The sequence below is a fragment of the Amblyomma americanum genome, chromosome 3 (genome assembly GCF_052857255.1).
Source record: "Amblyomma americanum isolate KBUSLIRL-KWMA chromosome 3, ASM5285725v1, whole genome shotgun sequence".
In the NCBI taxonomy this organism is placed as follows: domain Eukaryota; kingdom Metazoa; phylum Arthropoda; class Arachnida; order Ixodida; family Ixodidae; genus Amblyomma; species Amblyomma americanum.
Window position 1 is genome coordinate 190,596,327 of NC_135499.1, and position 21,671 is coordinate 190,617,997.

Here is a 21,671-nt window from a genome sequence, read left to right on the forward strand (position 1 = left end):
CCAGTAATTAACCGCCTGTGTCTTGGCCACTCCCCCGTAGTGGGTATGTGCCAGCAACGTCTGAGGCCTTCCTTCCTTCCTTCCTTCCTACAAAGCACTGAAAGCGAAACTTTCGAGGGCAAACGGTGATGATGATAGCGTGTCGTATTTGCGAAGCATGGCAGTAAGTTAGAATAATAAAAATTGCTTAAATTTGATTAAATTATCTTATTTTTATGTTTTATTAGCAAATCTTTTGCCTGCAGGGGTTCAATCACTTCCGGACATGTTCTGCACATTCCGGATTCGTTCCCCAAGACGCCAGCAGGACGCGAACAACGCGAGTATTGAAGTAAAATGGAAGGTGTATTGTAGCAGTCGGTTCTTTGCCTGCAACTTCTACTGCTGTTTTTAGTTATTTATTTTCAGCAATGGCTTGTTTTTTGTAAATAGTTTGCACCCTCCCCGTTATTTATGAGCTGCTCTTTTTTCTGCTTGTGTGAAGTGCTTGTTTGTGCAAACTTCGGAACTCCAGTCTGACGGCAACTAAAACAGGTATGATTCCCCTGGAAATCGGCGCGACCTGTGGCAGTTGCATATCGTCTCACTTCATCGCGCTGAACAGTACATAATATTGTGCAGGAAGCGAGCTCCTGTCTTTTTAAGCTGCCAAAGTGACATTTTGAAGAGTTATAAAGCATGAACTATGCTGGCTGTTCTAAGCGCACGTCGTAGCGTAGCGCCTCTTGATCGCGGTCTGTTGTCGTCGAACATGTGTCTCCTTTTGTTACTTTCCGTACGCATTTTATTTTTCGCCGGAAAAGTCAGTAAGTTGCACTGGCTAGTAACTATGATCAGCACTGAAATTGACTTTTCCGCGCAATTATCTTACGCGGGACATTAATTACGCTTTACAGAAAGAGTATGAGGGCCAGTGAAATCCGTGGAATTATTTTTCAGTGTAATCAGCGAGTTTGTGCCCAAAATGATTAAGGTGGACTGGTTCCGGTTCGCTGAAAACAAGTGTGAAGACTAGGGTAGACTGGAATAAAGCATGGTGGTATGCAAGCTGCGTAGGTCTTTACGCTCTACCGCACCGCATTCTGGCAAACCACAGTTTTTCATCTGTCGCACTTTGTAATCAAGAGAAACGCAAGTGTACTTCGCCGCATTTTGTCACTTCGTGTGAACCTGTTGACCAGAGATGAATATGGAAATGAAAGGCTGGTTAAGCCCGAAGGAAAACATAGGAAAACATACACTAATAATATCCCATCGATAACAACAAAAAACAGATCCCCTATGCTTTCCTTGGTTTCAGTGACTGTTGGGTTCCTTCATATATATATCTTGTAGCAGAGTGCATGTTACAGTTTTGCATTCATCGTTAAACAGTCTATTTCTTCCTTTGTGTGTTTGAGAAGTTGAATATTAACAGAAGAGTACATTATCAATTATGTGTCTTTGAAGTTTGGATCCAGGTGCGCTTACCAGCCACGTGTGAATTCTAGAACGCTGCTGACGCATGGGCTTCATTTGTGTTGTGTGTGTGTGCATGTGGATCATTTGCTGTTTCGAACTGAACCAGTCTGCTTTTAAAAGTGCGAGAGAGGAGGCTGCAAAACTCCGAAAAGATCATAGTGCAACTGGACTAATAGATTCCACCAAGTAGGCTGAAGTAGGTGCAGAGAGTTTGTATGTTTACTGTGTGAGGCATGTTTATTATGTTTCAGCATCTCTTAGTTGAAGGCTAGCTGTACTTGAAAAAACTGCCAAGGCTAAAAAAAAAAAAATTAGGTCCACAAGAACACTACTATATGAGCTCTAGAATTTTAGTGTAGGCATGAGTCTCATGCAGAATATATGTAAGAAGAGTAAATCGATGCTTTCTGCGATGCTAATCTTTGTGCCTAATAATGTTGAAATTAAGAACATTGGTCAAGAACTAGATGCCGCTACCAGGTTGTCCTTACGGGAGTGCCTCTAAATGTTGGTATAGTTGTGAAAATTCTGCACCTCCGTTCACAGAAAGGTAGTCGACGCATTGTTTCTATTCTGAAGAGCTGTTATAGCCTATGACATTGCTGGTCACTTGAAGAACATGCATTTTAGGAAATATGAAATGTGCCTGGGCCCTATGGCAGCAAGTTTCAAGAGTGAGAGGTGCAAGTTTTATAGGATGCATTGAGAGGATTACTTTTCTTAGTGTTTTCTAGTCTAATGGCAACTTTAACAAAGTATAACTAGCCTTTCAGGCTGCAGTATAGTATTAAATGTTATCTTTATTCGAGGAGATTTGATTATACTTGATTTAAGACATGGGTTGCCTTGGTGGTGTGCAACTGCATACACATTAATGAAGTCATAGTGCTTATTTACCATGATGTTTCAGTCACTGCATTATTGAAGTCATATTACTACTGGGGACAAAGTCTCCAGGACATGCAACCGCCTCTCTTGGTGCATAGGTGCAAAGTATGCCAATGTTCCGCTGATTTCATTAGTACACATTAGAGATAACACAGGAGCAACTTTCACCTCCACAAGTGTGGCTTGCAACCTCCGGCTGTTAACAAATGTACATGCGTTGGTTGCCTGTCGCGTGTCCTGGGGAATTTTGTCCCTGATAGTACACTTTGCTGTGCATCAGTCAGCATGTTCAGCTCCTGGCCATGGCAGGCAGATCTCAGTGAAAATGTGAAAAAAACACATGAAAAGAGATTTCAGTGAGCATTGAAGAAGACTGAACGGCTGAGATTCATCCAGATATCTTCACGGTAGCCTGTCTCTCGCAACCAAAGTACACCTTCGCCACATAAAAAAAGTTATTCTTTTTGAACCAGAACAGCATATAGCCTTCCAATTGTACATGCACTTGCTCACCTGGTGTGCTTTTGAGGAGATCTTGATGTTTTGCATTTAGTTGGGTTCTCAGACAAAATTTTTGGCTTGCTGTGGTATTTTGCAGAGATGGACTGACCCAGGTGCTGCCCAGAGATGTCTATGCAGGTCGCAAACACCTCCCCAGGGGCTGGTAGCATACCGCTGGGGAGGCTCATTGACTTCATCTTGCAAAGGACTTATCATGAACTGACCGTGCTCGCTGAGCTGTAAGTAGTTGGAAATTGGTTTGCGCTTTGTATTATGTGAAGATGACTGGGCAACATAGGTTTCTTTATTGCCACTAGGGGTTGTTATTTGTGCACTCCCGAATCCTGAATCTCCGTGAATCATGATGGTTAAATGCGCTTAACTTTTTACAGATGAGAAAACACAACAACAACACAGAGCGCGAACTTACAACAGTTAAGCGCATTGAACCATTATGAACAACGTACTAGGCCCAGTTCTCGCTATTTTTCCGTGAATCAGTATTGTCACTGTGAGTTAAGGGACATTGAGTGCAAATTGAAGTTGGCCTGGATAGATTTGTCGCCACGTTCTAATGACAGTAAAAAATACTTGCTTTCACTGAAAACAATGCTTTTATAAACAAGAAAAGACCAGAAAATTAAATACAGACGTCTCCGCCATACCCGCTGCGGTGGCTCAGTGGTTAGGTAGGGCGCTCATCTACTGATCCGGAGTTCGCAGGTTCGAACCCAACTGCGGCGGCTGCGTTTTTATGGAGGCAAAACGCTGAGGCGGCCCGAGGATGTCAGTGCACGTTAAAGATCCCCAGGTGGTCGAAATTATTCCGAAGCCCTCCACTATGGCACCTCTTTCTTCCTTTCTTCTTTCACTCCCTCCTTTATCCTTTCCCTTACAGTGTGGTTCAGGTGTTCCCTGATATATGAGACAGATACTGTGCCACTTACTTTCCCCCAAAACCAATTATTATTATTATTCCGCCACAGGCTGTTTTCACAAGCGGACTGTGATGACACCAAATATTTAATTGTTCACAAATCTGAAAGGCTAGAGTGTGCCTCCATCCACTTTCAGCCAGCAATTTCAGTGTGCCTAATGATCTTAATGCCATTATCAGCGCTTTGAGTTTGAGTGCAGTGGTGAGAAAAAATGTTAAATTTTCAGCTTCAGATTTCTCATCAATGAATACTTCTTTTGCTTCTAAATGAACATCAGCAGCAAAATTGGTGGAATTGTGCTCAGTGTCCTGATATGTCCTCTGTCGAACAGAGGCATCCCACAGTGATCTTGAACTTCGTGTGGCTCTCTGCACTTCTTGATCACACTTCTCTTGGTGCCCACTTCTTCACTTTGGCAGACCACTGGTTATCAGTTCTGTATATAGTGTTCCCTAAATTTATCACCAGACAAAGGACATTCTCCTGGTTTGTTGGATCTCACTTTTGATAACATACCATATATATGCAGGTAAGGGCTGCACTTTTTTTTTGAAATTTTTGCAAGGTGTGGTCCTTACCCGAAAGCGGCATTCTTCAGTTCAATTTTCAGGCGATATTCTGGAGTAACTACTTTATTCTCCATTCAATTTTACTCTTTATCTAGCGCCTAGTTCCAGATAGCTTCAAGGTCTGTGTCGCTGCTGCTCAGGCTGTCATCTTCATCACCCTCATAAATGTACCCATTTTCTGTTCCGTCGATTTGCTTTTGATACACCTGTAACATTAAAGCTTTTAGCCACAATGTCTGAGGACACAGCATGCCACGCATTCCAATTCCCGCCCGGAGCACGCAAGCTGATGTGTTGCTCTTTTCAGTTGTCCGGTTGGCAGCACTGGCAAAACGGACAGCTCAAGATGCAGCTCAAATGAAAATGATGCTGAAATGCATGAATGAAACTTCCATCACATGTAGCACCCAGCTGCACATCAGTGCATTTTGGAAAATGATAATAATGATTGAAACAGACAGCTGGTGTCATCTGGAAACTTGTCAGGGAACCTGTGCACATGTGTAGAGCAGTACGTATTTGAATCTAAAAAAATTTTTTTTCTTATTATCAGCTCCCAAGTTGGGGTAGCAGCCCTTGCACGAGTGCGGCCCTCGGCCGCATATATACAATGTTACCTTCTGCATTTTTATTTTTTTGTGTTGCTATGACGACATCGGTGGATCAAGTCACACCACCAGCGTAGACTGAAAATCAAACAGAAATCCGCTGCTGGGAACTGCTTCACATTCGAGTTGTAATTACCATAAGTCAAGCTAGGTGGCTGCAGCATGTTTGCCGTCTTTCCACATGCTGACATCCTCTCATTGATTTGTATGCAACTGTTCTGTGACACACACAGCAGTGGTGGCATTTCATTGATTGCCAACAGTACATGTTCAGAGGCATGCAAGATCTGAGTTTATAGGACTCACTAATGTCTTTGGTTTCTAGTTTTACTGTAGATGTGTATGGCAGTACTGTTTGAAAACTAGGTAATGAAGCTTGGTTTTAACCCTTGCCTACTTTGTCTATCATAATTAGGTTTGCCCATGTAACACTAAGTTAGTTTCTTCCGTTAGACCTCTACTAGCAGCAGTAACTTTTTTATTGGCCTGACCACTGCAACTTTCATTGTACATGTAGAGGGCTTGACCAACCTGTAACTTCACTTTTTTGCTTTGTTCTTCAGCCTTCCTCGCAAGACAGATGTGGAACGAAAAATTGAGATCGTGCAGTTTGCGAGCAGTACACGGCAGCTATTTGTCCGGCTGCTTGCCCTTGTGAAGTGGGCAGCCAGTGCAACCAAAGTGGAAAAATGTGCTGTAAGTATTTTCAGTCTTTTCTGGTGAAGTACTTGAACATTCTATTGCTTGATAGTGCAGTGAATTCAAACAGGCAGTCAGTATTGTCACCTATAATTGTTATGCATGTACCACAGATTTATTTAGGGTACTCCTTTATCTTATTCAGCTCAGTAGCTGAAACGATAGGCTATGGTTGTGTACAGGACATAATAATATTCACAATTCTGAAAACGCTTTAGATGTCTTCATCTTTACTCATTGAAATTTGCAGTTAACTTAATACACTATCTTTAGGGTATTACACTGGATATAATAGTCATTTTTTAACTCTTTGCTGCTTGAATATGCAAAACATCTTGGTAGTGCTGTGGAGGGAGGTCCACATTGATTTGAGGTCCCGGTAGCTGCGGCTGGTGAGCCGGCGGAGCGGCCTGTTGACGTTGCTGTCCAGGCCGGTTCCCGAAAGCGTTCTATTCTTTTCACGAGTGAGAGCTGCTTCTTCATCAGCGCCGCTGCAGATGCTCCCCACCCTAGCGCAATGCGCAATAAAAGATAAAATAAAAACGGTATGTACAAGTTTCATGTCAGTGAAGGTCGGGTCAGAGATCGGGAAGGCTGACAGGCGGACGAAACGAGCTTGGGTGGTAGAGCCTGGCTGCTTCGCAAAGGGGGAGGGTAGTCAAAAAATGATAACGGAAGCAACAGGTGGGAAAAGTCACTGAGGAATGGGAGGCGAGCTAGGCGTGCTACAGTCGTACGGGGAACTGGTGGGGCTGGCAGTGGGAATGAAACTGGCCAGGAAATGCCAGTGCCGAGAATGTACCCGTGCCGGGATTTACGGGCGATATGTGCTGTGCACTGGCCCAGTGGGTGCCGGCGAACGTATGGTGTGCGGAAACCGCCACCATAGAAGAGGATGGGATGCCTCAGCCGCTGGCGACGGTGAAATGGTGGCGCACGGCACTGGGCTGGAGTGGTCAAAGTGGTCGACGAGGTACAGCGACTTTATGCAAAAACGAGCTCACTGTGGCAGTGGGACAGGTGGCTGGGGGCACGAGAAGCAAGTACGGGGTGTGGTTGTCGGAATGGGAAGGATACGGTAGGGCTGTCTCGTCTGTCGCGGAGGCACAGGCACTGGTGAAGGTGCCAGGTGGGCAGGGATGCATGGCAGGCGTGTCGGGTGGCGCCTTAGGCGCGACAAGGCCCTGGGGTGGTGTGCATGCGTGCCTCGCGACAGGAATGACAGTTGTGCCCACTGTGGTTGGGCTTGAGGTTGCAGGCGAACCTGGGACGAGAAGCGAGCCCGGGACCCAGGTTGAGAGAGGGTGCTGCCGGTGATCGCCCAAAGGCAGGCACCGCAGCTGGGAAGCAGGGCTAAGCAGGAGGCGCCCAGGGACGGGAGCTTGCAGGTGGATGGCCGTCCATAGGGGTCGTTGCAGCAAACTTGGGAGAGACCGGGGTGTAGTACGAGGCAGCTGGGTGTGGAGGCGGGCAAGAGACCAACGCGTGCTCACGTTGCACTTGCCGAACTGGGGGTGGGGGCACATACGGTGGTGGCGATAGTGGAGAGACTGGTGTGGGGAGGGCCGCCGGCGTAGGAGCGTTCGGAGGGTATGCTCGGGTAGGGAATGCGGCCAGGGATGGTGGGTCGAGTGGTGCCGCAGCCTCTGAGTCGGGAACAGAAACGCCAAGAGTCGGCGGGAGCTCCAAGCCAAAATACGGCGTCAGGCCCTTCTTGAAATTGGCGTATATGTTGGGGCCAGGAGGCGGCAACCGCAGCTGTGCCAGGAGACCGGGTGGGAGTCTGCGGCTGGCATGCTGATAGCGCAGCAGCTGGCTGGACACGTTGACATGAAAGTGTGAGTCCAGTAGCGCCAGCCACAAAACGGGGTTCCTGGCATAAAAAGCGGGCAGGCCGGGCAGCCGAGGAAGGAAGGAGCGCTGATAGTACTGAACGAGCTCACCGGATGTTGTGGTAGGCGTGTGCATGGCGATGAAAAGCTGCCGAAAGCCGGGTGCGAAAAATGGGCGTGCAGCGGCAAGGCCAAGTAGAGGGACAGGACGGGCAGGAGCGCAAAACCGGTGGAAGTGGCGTGGCGTGTGTCGGGGCTGTCGTCCGGTGTCATCAGGTGTGGAGGGAGGTCCACATTGATTGGAGGTCCCGGTAGCCACGGCTGGTGAGCTGGCGGAGCGGGCTGTCGACGTTGCTGGCTAGGTCGGTTCCCGAAACTGTTCTGTTCTTTTCACGAGCAAAAGCTTCTTCTTCATCAGCGCCACTGGCGATGCCAGCGCCGCTACAGTTTTACATTGTTTCAGCTTGGGTGCGAAATCTGCTGTATGTAGGGATTGGACAGTGAAGGAAATGGTGCTCTACCCATGGTGCTTTAAAAACCGTAACTGTATGTGTAGGGATTTGTCCTGGTGTGGAGGTAATTTTCAGCTGAAAAAGTTCTGAGAAAGCTCTGTAGCTCTCCTTTGTGGCTGTATGGCCATGCTTTGGTGGGAGCTAACGAGTAATTTCTTCCTTCATTGAAACCTACTTCACCTTGGGGAATGCCCATGAAAACATTACACTAATGTGTACAAATAGATGCAGCAGTGCGGGTAATAGTGCCTGAAATTGAGTCGCGAGTGCTGCTATCGTATCACTGTATGTGATGAATTGTTCTATCGCGTTGCTGGCTACAAAAGTGATGTGCCATGCAGCATACTTGTTTATTGTTTCGGCAGTCATCATGTCCTCATATTTCTTCTTTGGTCGGTCATCCCTGTCTTCCACTTGTAAGCAGCATAGCAGTAAGCATCAGTCATGCAAGTTCATTTTTTCTGTTCTTAAAGACCTTCCTCTTCATGCTTGCTTCTAAAGGCCATTGTAGGGTTCTTGGACAAGCAGAATATGCTGTTTGTGGAGACAGCCGACATTTTGGCCATGATGGCGAGGGAGACACTTGTGCAAGCAAGGTGAGTGTTTCATTTAAAGTAACATTGCTTATTTTTCTCATGAGATGTTGTGTATGTGGAATGTGACCTCTTGCTAAAATAAGCTAGTAAGCCGAGATGCTTAAGGTAGGCTCATACGAGTGGACCGGATCGCGGATGGTCTGCGCGCGACCAAGCATCCGCGAGTCGGTCCGGACGTCGAGCATTCACACGAATACAGCGGACAATCCACACATATTCTCTCCCCCGGCGTGCTTGTGCTGTTTGCGCGGCTCCCTGGCTGCTTTTCGTCGCTCTCAATTTTTTATGTTCATTTCGAAACATCCGGCGCTTTTTCCAAACAGTGCCTTCAAGGATCCTGCATAGGGAATCGTAACAAAGTAAAATGTATCGCAAGGGCAAGTCCGAAAGCTCGCTTAGCTCCAAGGTTTCAGTAAAAAAAAAACAAAACAAAAAAACATTACGTACTGATTGTGCGGCGCCGATTGGGATGTCCCACATTCATTTCCATGGCGATCTTTTGCCACAACCTATTCCTTAGCACCACGTTGAGGTGGCCAGCGTGTTCAATATGCCATATACAACGTTTGTCCGTAAAGTTCCGAGACTGAGTCCATTAAAAAAAATGCGTTGTACATTGAAATCATTTGTGCAGCACCCCTTCGAAATAGTCTCCCTTGCAGTCTAAGCACAGCTTCCAACGGTTCTTGATGTTTTGGAAACAGTTGAAAAACGCTTCTTTTAACAGGGCTGTCAGCTCCTTTGTCGTGGCATCTTGAATGGCCTTCATGCTCCCCATCCAGCGACCTTTTAGAGCTTTCTTCACACGAGGAAACAGGAAAAAATCGCATGGGGACAGGTCAGGCGAGCATGGCGGATGCGGAAGTACAGTACTGCTGTGCTTGAAAGCAGTGTGCGGCCTTGCGTTATCGTGGAGAAGGCTCCATTGTCCAGATGCCCTTAAGTCAGGGCGACGGCATCGCAGTGCGTCACGCATGTGTTGGAACACGCGGATATAAAACTCCTGACCGTCTGCCCTTGTGGGACGAACTCGTGGTGTGTGACACCTCTGGCATCGAAAAAACTATCAGCATCGTCTTTGTTTTGGTTTTCTGTCGTCGCACCTTTCTCGACGCCGGAGAGCTTGTGGACCGCCATTCGGCGCTCTGCCTTTTTGTTTCAGGATCGTGTTGAAAACACCATGTTTCGTCTAAAGCAATGATGCTCTCGACGAACGCAGTATCCTTCTCTGCCTCGGAGAGCAAATCAGTGCTTACTGATGCCCGTCGCGTGTCCTTCTGGTCCTGTGTGAGGGAGTGTGGCACAAGTCTGGCATTCAGCTTTCGTTTCCCCAAGTTCTCATGTAAAATTTGGTGGCTTGTTGTCTTACTAATGTCGAGAGCATCTGATAGCATGCGGACTGTAATGGTGTGGTCTTGCTGTACAATTTCCCTAATCCGAGCCACGTTGTTTTCATTCCGTAAGGTTCCGTGCCTTGTGTCGTGTTCCACCGGCGTTCTCCCCGATACGAACCTCTTGTGCCACTCGAAAACTCGTGCCCGTGATAATGTCTCGTTGCCTTAAGCGTCATGAAGGAGCTCATACGCCTGTGTGGCTGTCTTGCCAAGCTCCACACAGAATTTTATGTTCACACGCTGTTCTAGGTGGACGTCCATCTCTCCACATTCACTCACAGTAGAATGCGCAGACGACTAGTGACAACTTATTTTTCTACATGTAGTGCCATGTAGCAGCAAAAAAGAGCAAAAAAAAAAATCCCGGTCTGCCGCCAAGTCTGCTTCCATCTGGTCCGCTCGTCTGGTTAGCTATCTGGAATGAACTTGGCTTTGTTCCATGCTGGGGCCTTACGTTTTATTGCGCTTTTCTCCGTATCTGCAGCTCGAGGGCAGCTTTGTGCATCCTCCTTTTCGTGTTTTGTTCACTGCGTTGTTCACTCCCCAGAAGCAAAAAAGAGCAAAAAAAAAATCCCAGTCTGCCGCCAAGTTCACGGGCTGAATAAGGCGCCTTTTCCATCCGATCCGCGGTCCGGGCCAGGAAAAGACCGCGCTGCCTGCTCAATGGCCCTGAGACCAGTAACGTTCACGTCACGTGGCATGCGGAGAGCACTGACGCGCCCAAACCATCCGCAATCCGGTCCTGTCATCTGAACCCACTTTTACTGTTCAATTCTGTTTCTTGCGGGATCCGACACAACCGATGGTCTGTGAATATTCTGAATTTTGAAGAGCTTGAGAACAGTGTTTGCTGTTTGATTAGATATGCATCATGCTTTTACTGTTTGAAGCATTCGAATCTCTTGGATGCTCAGAGTTATGAATTTTTATGTTAATTTAAACTCTTGGCTGAACATCATATCAGAAGTTTGAGCAGCACTAGCTAGTTGCAGTCTGTCGCACTTCTCTTGTCAGTTAACTTGGTCTTCTTTTGTATACAGTTGATAACAGCATGAGGCAAATGCGCACACATGGTGATGCAAAAAACAAATAGTTGACAGCTGGCGAAAGCCACGTCTGCATTATGAATGCACTGGTAAAGAAAGTGAGTGAGCACCAGTGGTTTTAACACTTTTAGTAACTATGATACGAAAGACAGCACGCATGGATGCGGGCCTTGCAGGTGATAAGGGAACGGGTGAAGCTGTGGTATACTATATGAGGTCTGCGTTTGTTTCATGGGGACCCCATTCATCCTACACAGTTTTCATCTATAGAGTTGAAACTGCATATTTCAAGCCACAGGGACAAGGGAAAAAAAGTAGATGGCAGAACAATAGCTTGGGAGCTATACTTTTGTACCTGTGTTACCAATTCCCCCCCTGCATGCATGCACACAGACAAACATATGCGTGCACACACACATTCTCTCTCTCAATGTCTGGTATATCGAATGAAATAGAATTTCTGCACTGTACATCTGTTCTTTTTTCTATGGCTGTGCTTTTGCAGAAGCATTTATTCTTTAATTTACTACCTGTATTCATATTCAAACTGTTCAAGAGGATTTGATTCAGTTCACAACCAATTTCTATTATTCATATTTGTGTCACAAGAAATGTTTGACATTTGCACTCCCTTAGCATTAACATTACAATGGCTTTCTGTTTCAAGGTATAAGGTTTACGTCTGGAATATGCTTTCTTGCTTTGTGCTCTATTATTGGTCGTGTGGGATTTGCAACTGCTGTATGGGAGTTGTGCATGATTCTCCAAATTAAGATGACACTTACATTGGCTTCCAGGTTTTCGCAGGTGGCCATTTGCGGAGTGTGGTCTAGTAGATGTCATTGAGGTCATGAGGAATTTCATACTGTGTAAATTTTTTGTGAAGAGAGGAGCTGCTATTTTTATGCAGTTTGGGCAGACATGTACTATAATTAGTGCTTCACAGCCACCTTTAATGCTTACTACCCTGCAGTACTCGACTGAGTGCAGATTAACCCATATCAGAAACTGCTTGTTGGCGGGCTGCGTTTATAAGGTATTTTCCTTGATTTTCTATTTTTTGTGTTTCCACGCAGGCTGCCAAGCTTTCACATACCTTGTGCTGTTGAGGTCCTCACCCTGGGCACATACTCAAGGCTGCCCACATGCATTCGTGTAAGTGAGGTGTAATTTGTGTCACTCTTTGCTGCTTTCTCTTGATGATGACCAGAACAGGCACCTCTGAGCTGCGGTTGTTGTTAGCCCTTGTGCGTTCGTTTTATTGGGACAGCAGTTGTCTGGGTGAAGCCTTGGAGAATAAAGCCTCCACCCTCTAGAAGCGGCACCCACCAGCCACCTCCCCACTGCACCTCCCTAGCTATATAAAAACTGCCTGCCCACCTATTGTTGCCTTGGATCAACCTCCTCACCCCACCCCCGCCCACCTTCACCCTCCATGAGTGCCATCTACCACCTACCCACCAAACTCTACTCTGTGGAAGTTCCACCCACTACTAGTCCACCTACTTCCACCCTCCACAAGGCCCCTCACCCACTAGAAGCCCACACAGCTGTCGAACAAAAGAGCGCCAATGAAATCAACTTAATGATGAACTATTTCCTGTCATGGTTCATATACAGTTGATCCCGGATGTATCAAACTCAAAGGGGATCGAAAAAGTTCGATGTATTGATAATTCAAAATATAAAATACACCTATTAGATGCTTACTTAAAAATTTCGCATATCTCGGGACAGTTTTTCTGGAATTTTGACAAGTGGGAACTTACCGATTTGCTCCTCCAAAGTGCACAAAAAACGAAAGCACAGCTCCACGACCACCACACTTTATTTCGAAAGAAAAAGTCCGTGAGCTTTGCTTGCCTCTTTTTTTCTGCACCATAAAGTTCATTAAGCTGTCTTCAGGTTTGTTGAGGGTATCCAAATGAAAAAGCCCAGTGCCTTGCTTTGCGCCACAACGACTCGACGAATGATTTTGAATGCGGATTCAAGTTCAGCCCCAGTGCATGGCGGCTGGGTCTCTTCGCCTGGATCTTCGCCACTGCTCGGGTCCGCTTCCTCGGTATCTATGATGTCAGTCACAATCTCAGCATGAGCACGACCCGCAACGGCTTGCTCGTTGTCGTCAGCACTGACAAAATCTTGTGCTGTTACGCTGTCTGGGACGGCACCTGCGAACGCTGAGAGCTCATGGAACTTTCTGTCCAGGCACCCAGCATCATCGTCTTCACCCGAGAGGGTCTTTCTAACGATGCTGTAGCGACTCTTAAAATGCTGCTGCCAACCAGTGCCACCAGTGAAGCTATCTTCTCCGAAGGCTGCAGCAAACCATTTCGCTTTCTTCATGAGCATCGGCCCCTCGACAGGGATTTTTCTGGCATGTGTCTCTAAAAACCAGGAGTACAAAGCTTTCTCGACCTTGGCGTAGTTGGAGCAGGCATGCGACGCACTCCTCGGCGACTGGATTGCGCTGCCTTCAGCTTCACGTCGGCGTTGCTCTTCAAGATTGTACTCAGCGTGTTGCGAGGAATTCCGAATGTATCGGCGACCAACGACTTTTTCTTGCTGGCCTCCACCCGTCGAATGATGTCCGCCTTTGTTGCCAAGTCCAAATTCTTGCGTTATTTTTGCGTTCATAAAGTCCCAAACGCGCGACCAAAGGGAAAAGAAAACACACGGCATCGCACAAGTCACAAGTGAACTCACATTGGCCTCATGAACAAAGCGAAAACAACGACCGCTGGCTGCACTGTACCACACCAGTCACATGGCCAAGCAGCACCGACAGCAGTGACAGCCAAAATGGCCAAAACCTTGGTGACAGCTAGCTGACGTCGCTTGTTGTCAGCCAACCAGCATGCAGAAATCGGGCGCCTGCGGCCAGCACAGTTTCCCTCTTCCCAGCCCCTTACGTGCCCCTATCGCCATTCACATTTCCGTTCACACTCCCAAAGTTCTCATCACGTGACTCCTACTTGTGCAGCTCCGCGATCATGGCATCTGTTGTACCGCGTGCTTGTGGTTTGTATGGTTTGGCGCTATTTTTTTTCACCAAATCAAGTATGCACCAACTAGCCCAAAAAGAGGTGTTAATGCAGTATTTTATGCAGTGCGCTTCACTTCACTTCATTTCACTTTATTCACCTCAAAGACCTCTTTGAGAAGGTATTACATAAGGGTTGGGGTAATATATTCATCAATAGCAAATACAAGTCATTGCCTTGAAATATAAATGTTTACAGCATCTAAAAATACAGACGGGCACGGGATGCCAGCGATATCGGTGGGGAGGGCATTCCAGTCCACAACAGTTCGGAGAAATAAGGAACCTGAAAAAGCTGCAGTACGGGACACGGGGTAGGCATCCTGAAATGGATGGGCAGTGCTGTGAGATATGTGGGTTGGATGAGCAATGCAGGGTGGCTGATTTAGAGAGCTGTGGAAAAACTTGTCGAGCAAACAGAGGCTGGCAATGTGGCGGTGCGCTACGAGGCTTTCGAGACCGGAATTTCGTCTTCAGAGCTGAAACGCTGCTAGTATACGAATGATTGAGTGAACGAAACGAGTTGTAAATGATGAGAGTAGTTTTATTTGGTGCTTTAGGGTCTTTACAACATACTGTCGACATACTTTTCCAAATGCGCCAGCAGATTTTGGATTATGATGATGTCAACGAAGGCTGCACCCCCATTTAGGGCTTTTTCAGTGTTCTTTATATTTTTATTACTGCCAACCTAAAAAAAAAGGAAAAAGTATGAACTGCAAGCTCTGCTATAAAGAAAACAAGAAGAAAACGTGGAACAAGTATAATGTGCAGCAGATCCAACATCTACCTCCACTTCATGAACTCACGCGACTGCTTCTCTTGTAGCACAGCAGTCATATTGCCTAACTTAAAAGGCCACAGAAAGTGCAGTGTATAATATGTATGCAGCTGAAAATCGCAAGAATGAGGCGCCCGTGTGCTGTGCGATGTCAGTGCACGTTAAAGATCCCCAGGTGGTCAAAATTATTCCGGAGCCCTCCACTACGGAACCTCCTTCTTCCTTTCTTCTTTCACTCCCTCCCTTATCCCTTCCCTAACGGTGCGCAGTTCAGGTGTCCAATGATATATGAGACAGATACTGCGCCATTTCCTTTCCCCAAAAAACCAATTATTATTATTAGCTAAGAGCATGTGCAACATTTTGTATATTTTAATTTTTTGTGTAATAAATTTCTGGCTCAGTGCAGCAGCTTGTTTTTGTTTTCCTTGTATTCTTTCCATGTTACCAACATACTAAACCAATGAATTTTTGAGAAATTTTGCACATGCAACTGTGGCATTTTTTTTCGTTTGGAAGCATAATCAGTAAGGTACAGTTTGATGTATTACAATGCGCAGTGCAATTAGCACTTCTTGGAAAAATAATTTTTATTTTAAAACACTCAAAATCGGTCACATTTTCGTTTTAAGGAAAGAGTTAAAACACCAGTGGGAAAGCCAGCTGCCCCCCAGAAGCACCACCCACCCACTGTAACCATGAGAAGTTTCACCCTTCACCACCCACCCACCTCTGGCCACCTTCATCCTTTAGAAAAATACTGTTGTGTGTGTGAAGCCTTTGCTTAGAGTAAAAGCAATAAAATAATCATCGAGGGTAAATCGAACTACTACTGCAGCTCGTCGCGTTTCATGATTGTCCTGTCAATTTTTTTTACTTAGTCACACCCATTATTTTATTATTTGAGTTTTGGAGATGGTGTGTTAAGTGCTAAAAAATAATTTTGCCTCTGATATGGGAAGCCACCTTTTGCACCTTCACAGAAATTGTGGCATGCATATGTCATGTTTTGCCGTGATTCTGCTGTTTGCTAAATGGATTTTTTTTAATTCTCTGTTTAATCAATATCTAGATTATTAGATGCACCAGTGAAGTCATCCACATTTTGGTGCATTCAATGACTTCAAATAATTTTTTCTCCTCAAGGAGAGGGCTCTTGTTTACCTGTTCTTTGCATTTTGCTCTGCACCAGCCAGTCAGCACATTTAGGAAAAGGCTGTTTAGATGTTAGGATGACTTTTTTTACATGTACGGCTGCAGTGGTATCAAGCAGCTGTGAGTGGGTTTATTTTGTACCAGTTTTCCTACTTCTTGTGGCAAAAGAGACATTGTCATTTGTGCATGCTTTCTTTGTCTGGTACCTCGTCACATGTGTTGTGTGTGTGTGCAGGACAAGATCGTGCCCCCTGACCCCATCACCCCTGCTGAGAGGAAGAGCACCTTGCAGCGTTTGGACCAGATCATCCAGTATCGCCTTGTGTCGTCAGATTTGCCTTCTCAAATGAGATCACATCGAATAGGCAAGTTCACCGATGCCATGGAAACTCTACCTTATAGTTGTGGGGGGAAATTTCTCTTTTTTGTTGTTGACAGACCTCTGTTGTGTGCATTTTCTATATCATGTAACCACAGTGGAGAGAGGGCAGGCAGATAGTTTCTTGGTATACACAAAGTGAACAAAGGAGAACAAAGTGAACAAAGCTTGCCAACATTTCAACAAGACGATAAGTCCTCTTTTCATGATGTTGGCAAGGACACTGATGCTTTCCCCTCCCTTGCTCACTATAGTGTATATCACTCATTTAGTGCCTTCTTCATAGCTCATGCCATACATCTGGTGCACATTTTGGGGTAGGTGACACTAGTAGTACTTTAATGATTTAGTAGTACACCCCCCCCCCCCCCCCCCCAACACAAAATGAAGCGAGACAAGTTTGTGGAAGCACTTTGCTTTCTGCAATATGAGCAAGTGGTGTAAAAAAAAAGTCGGTAATTTGTTTGTAAATTGGTTCTGGTAAAGCCAAGTCAATTGCTTGCCATTTACATGGCTCGCTCACTCCGGCGGTCGCTTTCCGTATGAACGGCTGCGAGAGCAAGCTTCCAGAGCATGCATCCTGCCAGAATCCAAAACTACTGAACCATTGGCGGTTCTGTTTGCTGCTACTCAGCTGGGCTTCATGCAAGAGTGGCGCTTTATTGCCGTCTATCTCTGTTCGCCGCTGACTGCTGCTTTTTGAGCGTACCGTTCCGCGTTTATTGCTTTGACTTGCGCACGTGCCATCACACGGGGAACTGTATAACATGGGCCTGGGGTGGGGGGTATGTGTTGACTTATAGTTGGATTTAACTTTTTTTTGGCCAGCAAGGGGCGGGAGTTGGGAAATTGGCCTATGTGCGGCAATATACTGCATACATTATTGCATGTTATGACGTTTGTAGAGTTTTTTTTTTAGGACATGTTCGCAAAATCTGCATGTATTTTGTGCACCCCCTTTTTGAAGCGTTAGTTTTAGGAAAAAAAAGTGCACAGATTACGCGAGTAAATACAGCATCTTAAACAATCTCACTATGTTTCCAGGCACATTGATCACGGTCTTAAAATTTGAAAGGGTCACGCCAGGACTGGCACTTATGCAAATTCCTTCTTTGTGAGATTGATTGGAGAATGGAACCGGCTTACTGAAATGCAAATGTGTTCTGTCAGTGAAGAAGCGTTTTCTTCAATGCTGTAAACACCCTGCTTTAACGTGTTCATTTGGGTAAATTTCTGAACAAAGAAACCTTATTTTCTAAACTAATACCTGTTTACATTTCCTTCGATAACATTTCACGCGGGGAAAAAATCTCGTAGTATCACAGTTTTACTTAATGCTTACATGACAAAAGACTGAAAAGAGCTTATTGAATGCTGTCATGAAGCATTTTAAAGTGGTCATGCCAATGCCTTCTTACTGGAAGAGTGACGTCAGCAGTCGGTTATTGGAGGGGTAAAGGTGCAAAGCACTGCTGACAAAATATAACTTGACGACTCGCAAAACAGGCACGAGAAAAGCAACCTGAGCTGCAACACAAGCGAGACTAACCCTTCCGTGCTCCTTTGCGATGCCTGATGACAAAGTGCCAGTTGTGGAATGCTATCCCAAATGCAGCATTCGCAAAGAGACATAGCCCACTTAGCCCTTGTGTATCGGTTTTGTCATACCACAAACCCCATGATGGGCCCAAATACTGTTGTGAACCGAAGGCATGAAAATGAATCCACGCTGTTAGATGCCCTAGTGCGCGGGCTGTGCTGCATGCTGCGCAGTTGTGAGGTCTGGCTTTGAGGCCGATTTCTGTCCTACACTGTCTTTCTTGTCCTCCGTGGCATAAGATTCAAATTTTCTAGGTTCTAACTGACTAAAACTGAGAATGACCAAAGCAGCCACCACGAAATGACTGCAGCAGCACAAACACAGGCTGCAACTATCCTCCACATGTCCGGCTGCTTTCAAGCACATCGCGTCTCTTATTGTAGTGATCCAAAATGGCAGGATCGCTGGGAGTCTGGTCCGTAGACTGGTTTCGACAACATCATGGCACAACACAGTGCAATGACATGCCGCCTGCTGCTGCTCTTCGTTTTCCGACCCGCGAGCGCACAGTGACTGCGCCTCCATCAGCGCATTTTATGCTGGGCCTAGCATTACTGCATGCACGCTTTTTGCTTCATCTTAGCAGTTATATGAAAAAAAGAAAGCTTCAATCCAGGTGACAAGTGCTGCCATACTACCATTCGGAAATGCCAGGATGCTTCACCGTGAATTTAGATGAACAGGAAATTTGGAATTTCTGAATGTTCGGGAGGTTCAAATAGTTTAAATAGTGAAAATGCGGTGTGAATCGAATGGTGAGTGCTGTTTGTAAAGAAGTTTTGAATATTCGCACGCCACTAGTTTACGATTCTTTTGACAAAAAAAAAAAAAAAATTCGGCACAGACAGACCGCTTGCGCGTGGGAATGCGAAAGCATTATTGTCCCTGGGTGCATTGTTTATGCGTAATGTTTGTATATGCATTAAAATTATTTTCTACGAGTTTATGTGTATGACACCACCCGGAACACTTTACGACGAATGGTTGCATCACAATTTTGATACACCAATGTCTTGGAAGGCACACAAATGAAGGTGCATATCTCGTCCGTTTGAATCCCTGTCGCAAGCTAGCCTTCAGCTTGACTTGCACATGCAAGCTATATGCAACGTGTAATCATGACACCACCCGGAACGCTGTATGACAAACGGTTGTGTCACAATTTTGGTATGAATTTCACCACATGATTGTCGCCGCATGGAGGTCGGGCAGTCGGGAGTAGACGAACGGCATGTACATGATTGTCTGAAGTAGCAGTGCTCGGCTTGCTGTGTGCATCACACAGCTGCTTGATGACATCGCCTTCTTTTTCTTGCCATCGCTGGGATTTTGTGCACAGTCTGCAAGTACAAAAGAACTAACACCCATACACCGCCGGCTTTTGTTGTAATGGGACTAGTAATGCTTTCGCTTTAAAACTAACAATGTGGGGGCTTTTCTTTGCTTTTTGTTCTTGAGCACTGAATGCATGGTTTAATTCTGCCTGTACTTGTAACCATTAAAATATGATTGTTCAAAAGCTACTGAGCAGCACACCATTGGTACTATGCCTACTTTGCTAATTTTGTCATCTTTTTTTGGCTCTTGCAGAAAATGGTAGGGTAACATTTCATGTGGAGCATGAGTTTGAGGTGAGTTTTTTTGCTGTTCATCTCTGAATAGCTTATTGTATTTTGCTATACTGACTGGTTAGTCAACTGGCCTTAGAGGTAACTGCCAAGGTCCGATGGCATTCAGATAAGATTTAAGGAAGCTGTATAGCTGTAATTTGTAGCCATCTAACTGTTCTCAGGCAGATGGTAATTGTAAATATTTTTTTAGTTGATTACTTTTTACTTTTGTGTGCATTTAAACATCTTGCAAGAATTTTATAGCATGCACAGGGATAGGTTGCACTTGAAGCAGCTGCTTGGGAAGGACATTATATTTGGCTGTAAGGTAGGTTGTACTCATTGTAGGCTTGGCTTGTAATGGTGACCATCAGCATAGAATTTGTTGTGATCTCTGCCTTTTGTTAAGTTGTTTAGTGATGGTGATTGGCATGATAGGTTCCATTCACCACCTGATTAGGGGGCATAGTTGAGATGCATTCATTGAATCTCAACTGACTTTTTATAAGCTGGTGTGAAGTGCAAGTGTACGAAAGCCAGCTGCAGGTGTCAGTGTCATGAGCACTGCACAGAAGATGAGACTCATGCAATATTTGTGCCAAATGGCAGCTGTGGGCAAAGGCTCATCAGGGTTCCCTTGGCAGTGCACATTTAACACATTCACTGTGTGTCGTGGGCAACCTGTGGATCTATTGTATTCATGCTATGTGGCCACGGATACTGAGTGACCTGATAAAGCCATAGGACAGCTCAGATTTTTTAAAGAGCCCACAAAAAGTGTGCACGCTATGTCACTGTTATCGTCAGTTACCAGTTCAAAGAAGGTGGCGTCGGTGGTGGCTCACTTGTGGGTCACGCTGCACCCAAGAAAATTTAAGGGTGGCCCATTGACAGTCCAAGATGCACAAGGATTAGGGCTCCGAAAATCGTTGCCGCAGTGAACATGTTAAATACTATGGACATGCACTCCTGTTTGCGAATAGGAAAAGGTGTAGTTTTTGCATATCTTTACATCAGTTGTTGCACTCTTTGTTATGTATCACATGGTGTTTTGCCAGGTTTCACTCACATTGATGGGAGACGGGCCTCACATTCCTTGGAGGCTTTTGGACATCGACATTCTGGTGGAAGATAAAGAAACGGGAGGTATGAGCTCTCGACCCTTTTACTCAAGTACTTACGTCATTACTTAGGCTATGGCTGTGGTAGTCAGTGCTGGCTGACAGTTTTTGTTGTGCATTCTGTATTCTGTAAAACATGTCGCGTCCGGGCATATAGTGATAAAACATTTTCTTTTACAACATTGAGTAATGTATAGGAAATGTATTGCTTACATATCACCTACCAAATCTGTTGTTGTGACAAATGCAGCCAAAATTGCAGGCTACAAACGTGTTGCGTCTACAGCAGTACTCGCTAACGTAACTAACTGCACCCGCCTGCCAGTTTTTCGGCTTGCATATAGTTTGCAGGTGCTGTTGATTGCTACTTTGTTGATGCTGTTACAGTGAACCTGTTGACCATTCTTTGACCCTTTTTGGCTGCCACAGATTGAAATTTATGAAAACTAACATGCATTCTCCTGCTGCAGACTGTCGTTCCTTGGTGCACCCTCTGCAAGTGCAGTTCATCCATCAGCTGATCCAGACTCGGCTGGTGGACAATCCGAAGCCGCTGCATGAACTCTACACCTGTCTACGTATCCTTGTAATGCAAGCGTGGTCTCTGCAGTTTGGGTGACATTAGAAAGGCTTATATAATTGTGCTAGACCTGATGGATTGAACCACATCTCCTGTTCTCCTCTCTCCTGGTTGAGAGTAGGAAAGCAGTCAGCACTTTCTGTATTGACAATGAATCATTCTTTCCACAGTGCTTTTCATTCTGTATTTGTGCAATGGCTAAGAGTTGTGCTGCGTACCTAACTGTTCTCACTTTATGACTTGCCCTTTACTTCATTGCGCTTGTTTGGGAAAGGCGGTCAGCTTGAAACGTCATGGGATGCAAAAGAAAACAGGAGCACTTGTGGTTATTTATTTTGTCATAGTTGGCAGGGCTATG

General features: G+C 45.6%; 1 protein-coding gene across 1 annotated transcript in view; it reads left to right on the forward strand.

Moving 5' to 3' along the window:
- The first annotated feature begins 315 nt into the window (after positions 1–315).
- MED14 (mediator complex subunit 14) overlaps positions 316–21,671 on the forward strand; it is an 81,379-nt gene continuing 60,023 nt past the window's right edge. Inside the window, exons 1-9 of the mRNA XM_077659322.1 lie at positions 316–534; positions 2,948–3,089; positions 5,529–5,661; positions 8,510–8,604; positions 12,121–12,199; positions 16,259–16,388; positions 19,593–19,633; positions 20,671–20,758; positions 21,204–21,311. Of these exons, the coding sequence (XP_077515448.1) occupies positions 2,977–3,089; positions 5,529–5,661; positions 8,510–8,604; positions 12,121–12,199; positions 16,259–16,388; positions 19,593–19,633; positions 20,671–20,758; positions 21,204–21,311 (787 nt within the window). The 5' untranslated portion in view covers positions 316–534; positions 2,948–2,976. The remainder of the gene's footprint in view (positions 535–2,947; positions 3,090–5,528; positions 5,662–8,509; positions 8,605–12,120; positions 12,200–16,258; positions 16,389–19,592; positions 19,634–20,670; positions 20,759–21,203; positions 21,312–21,671) is intronic.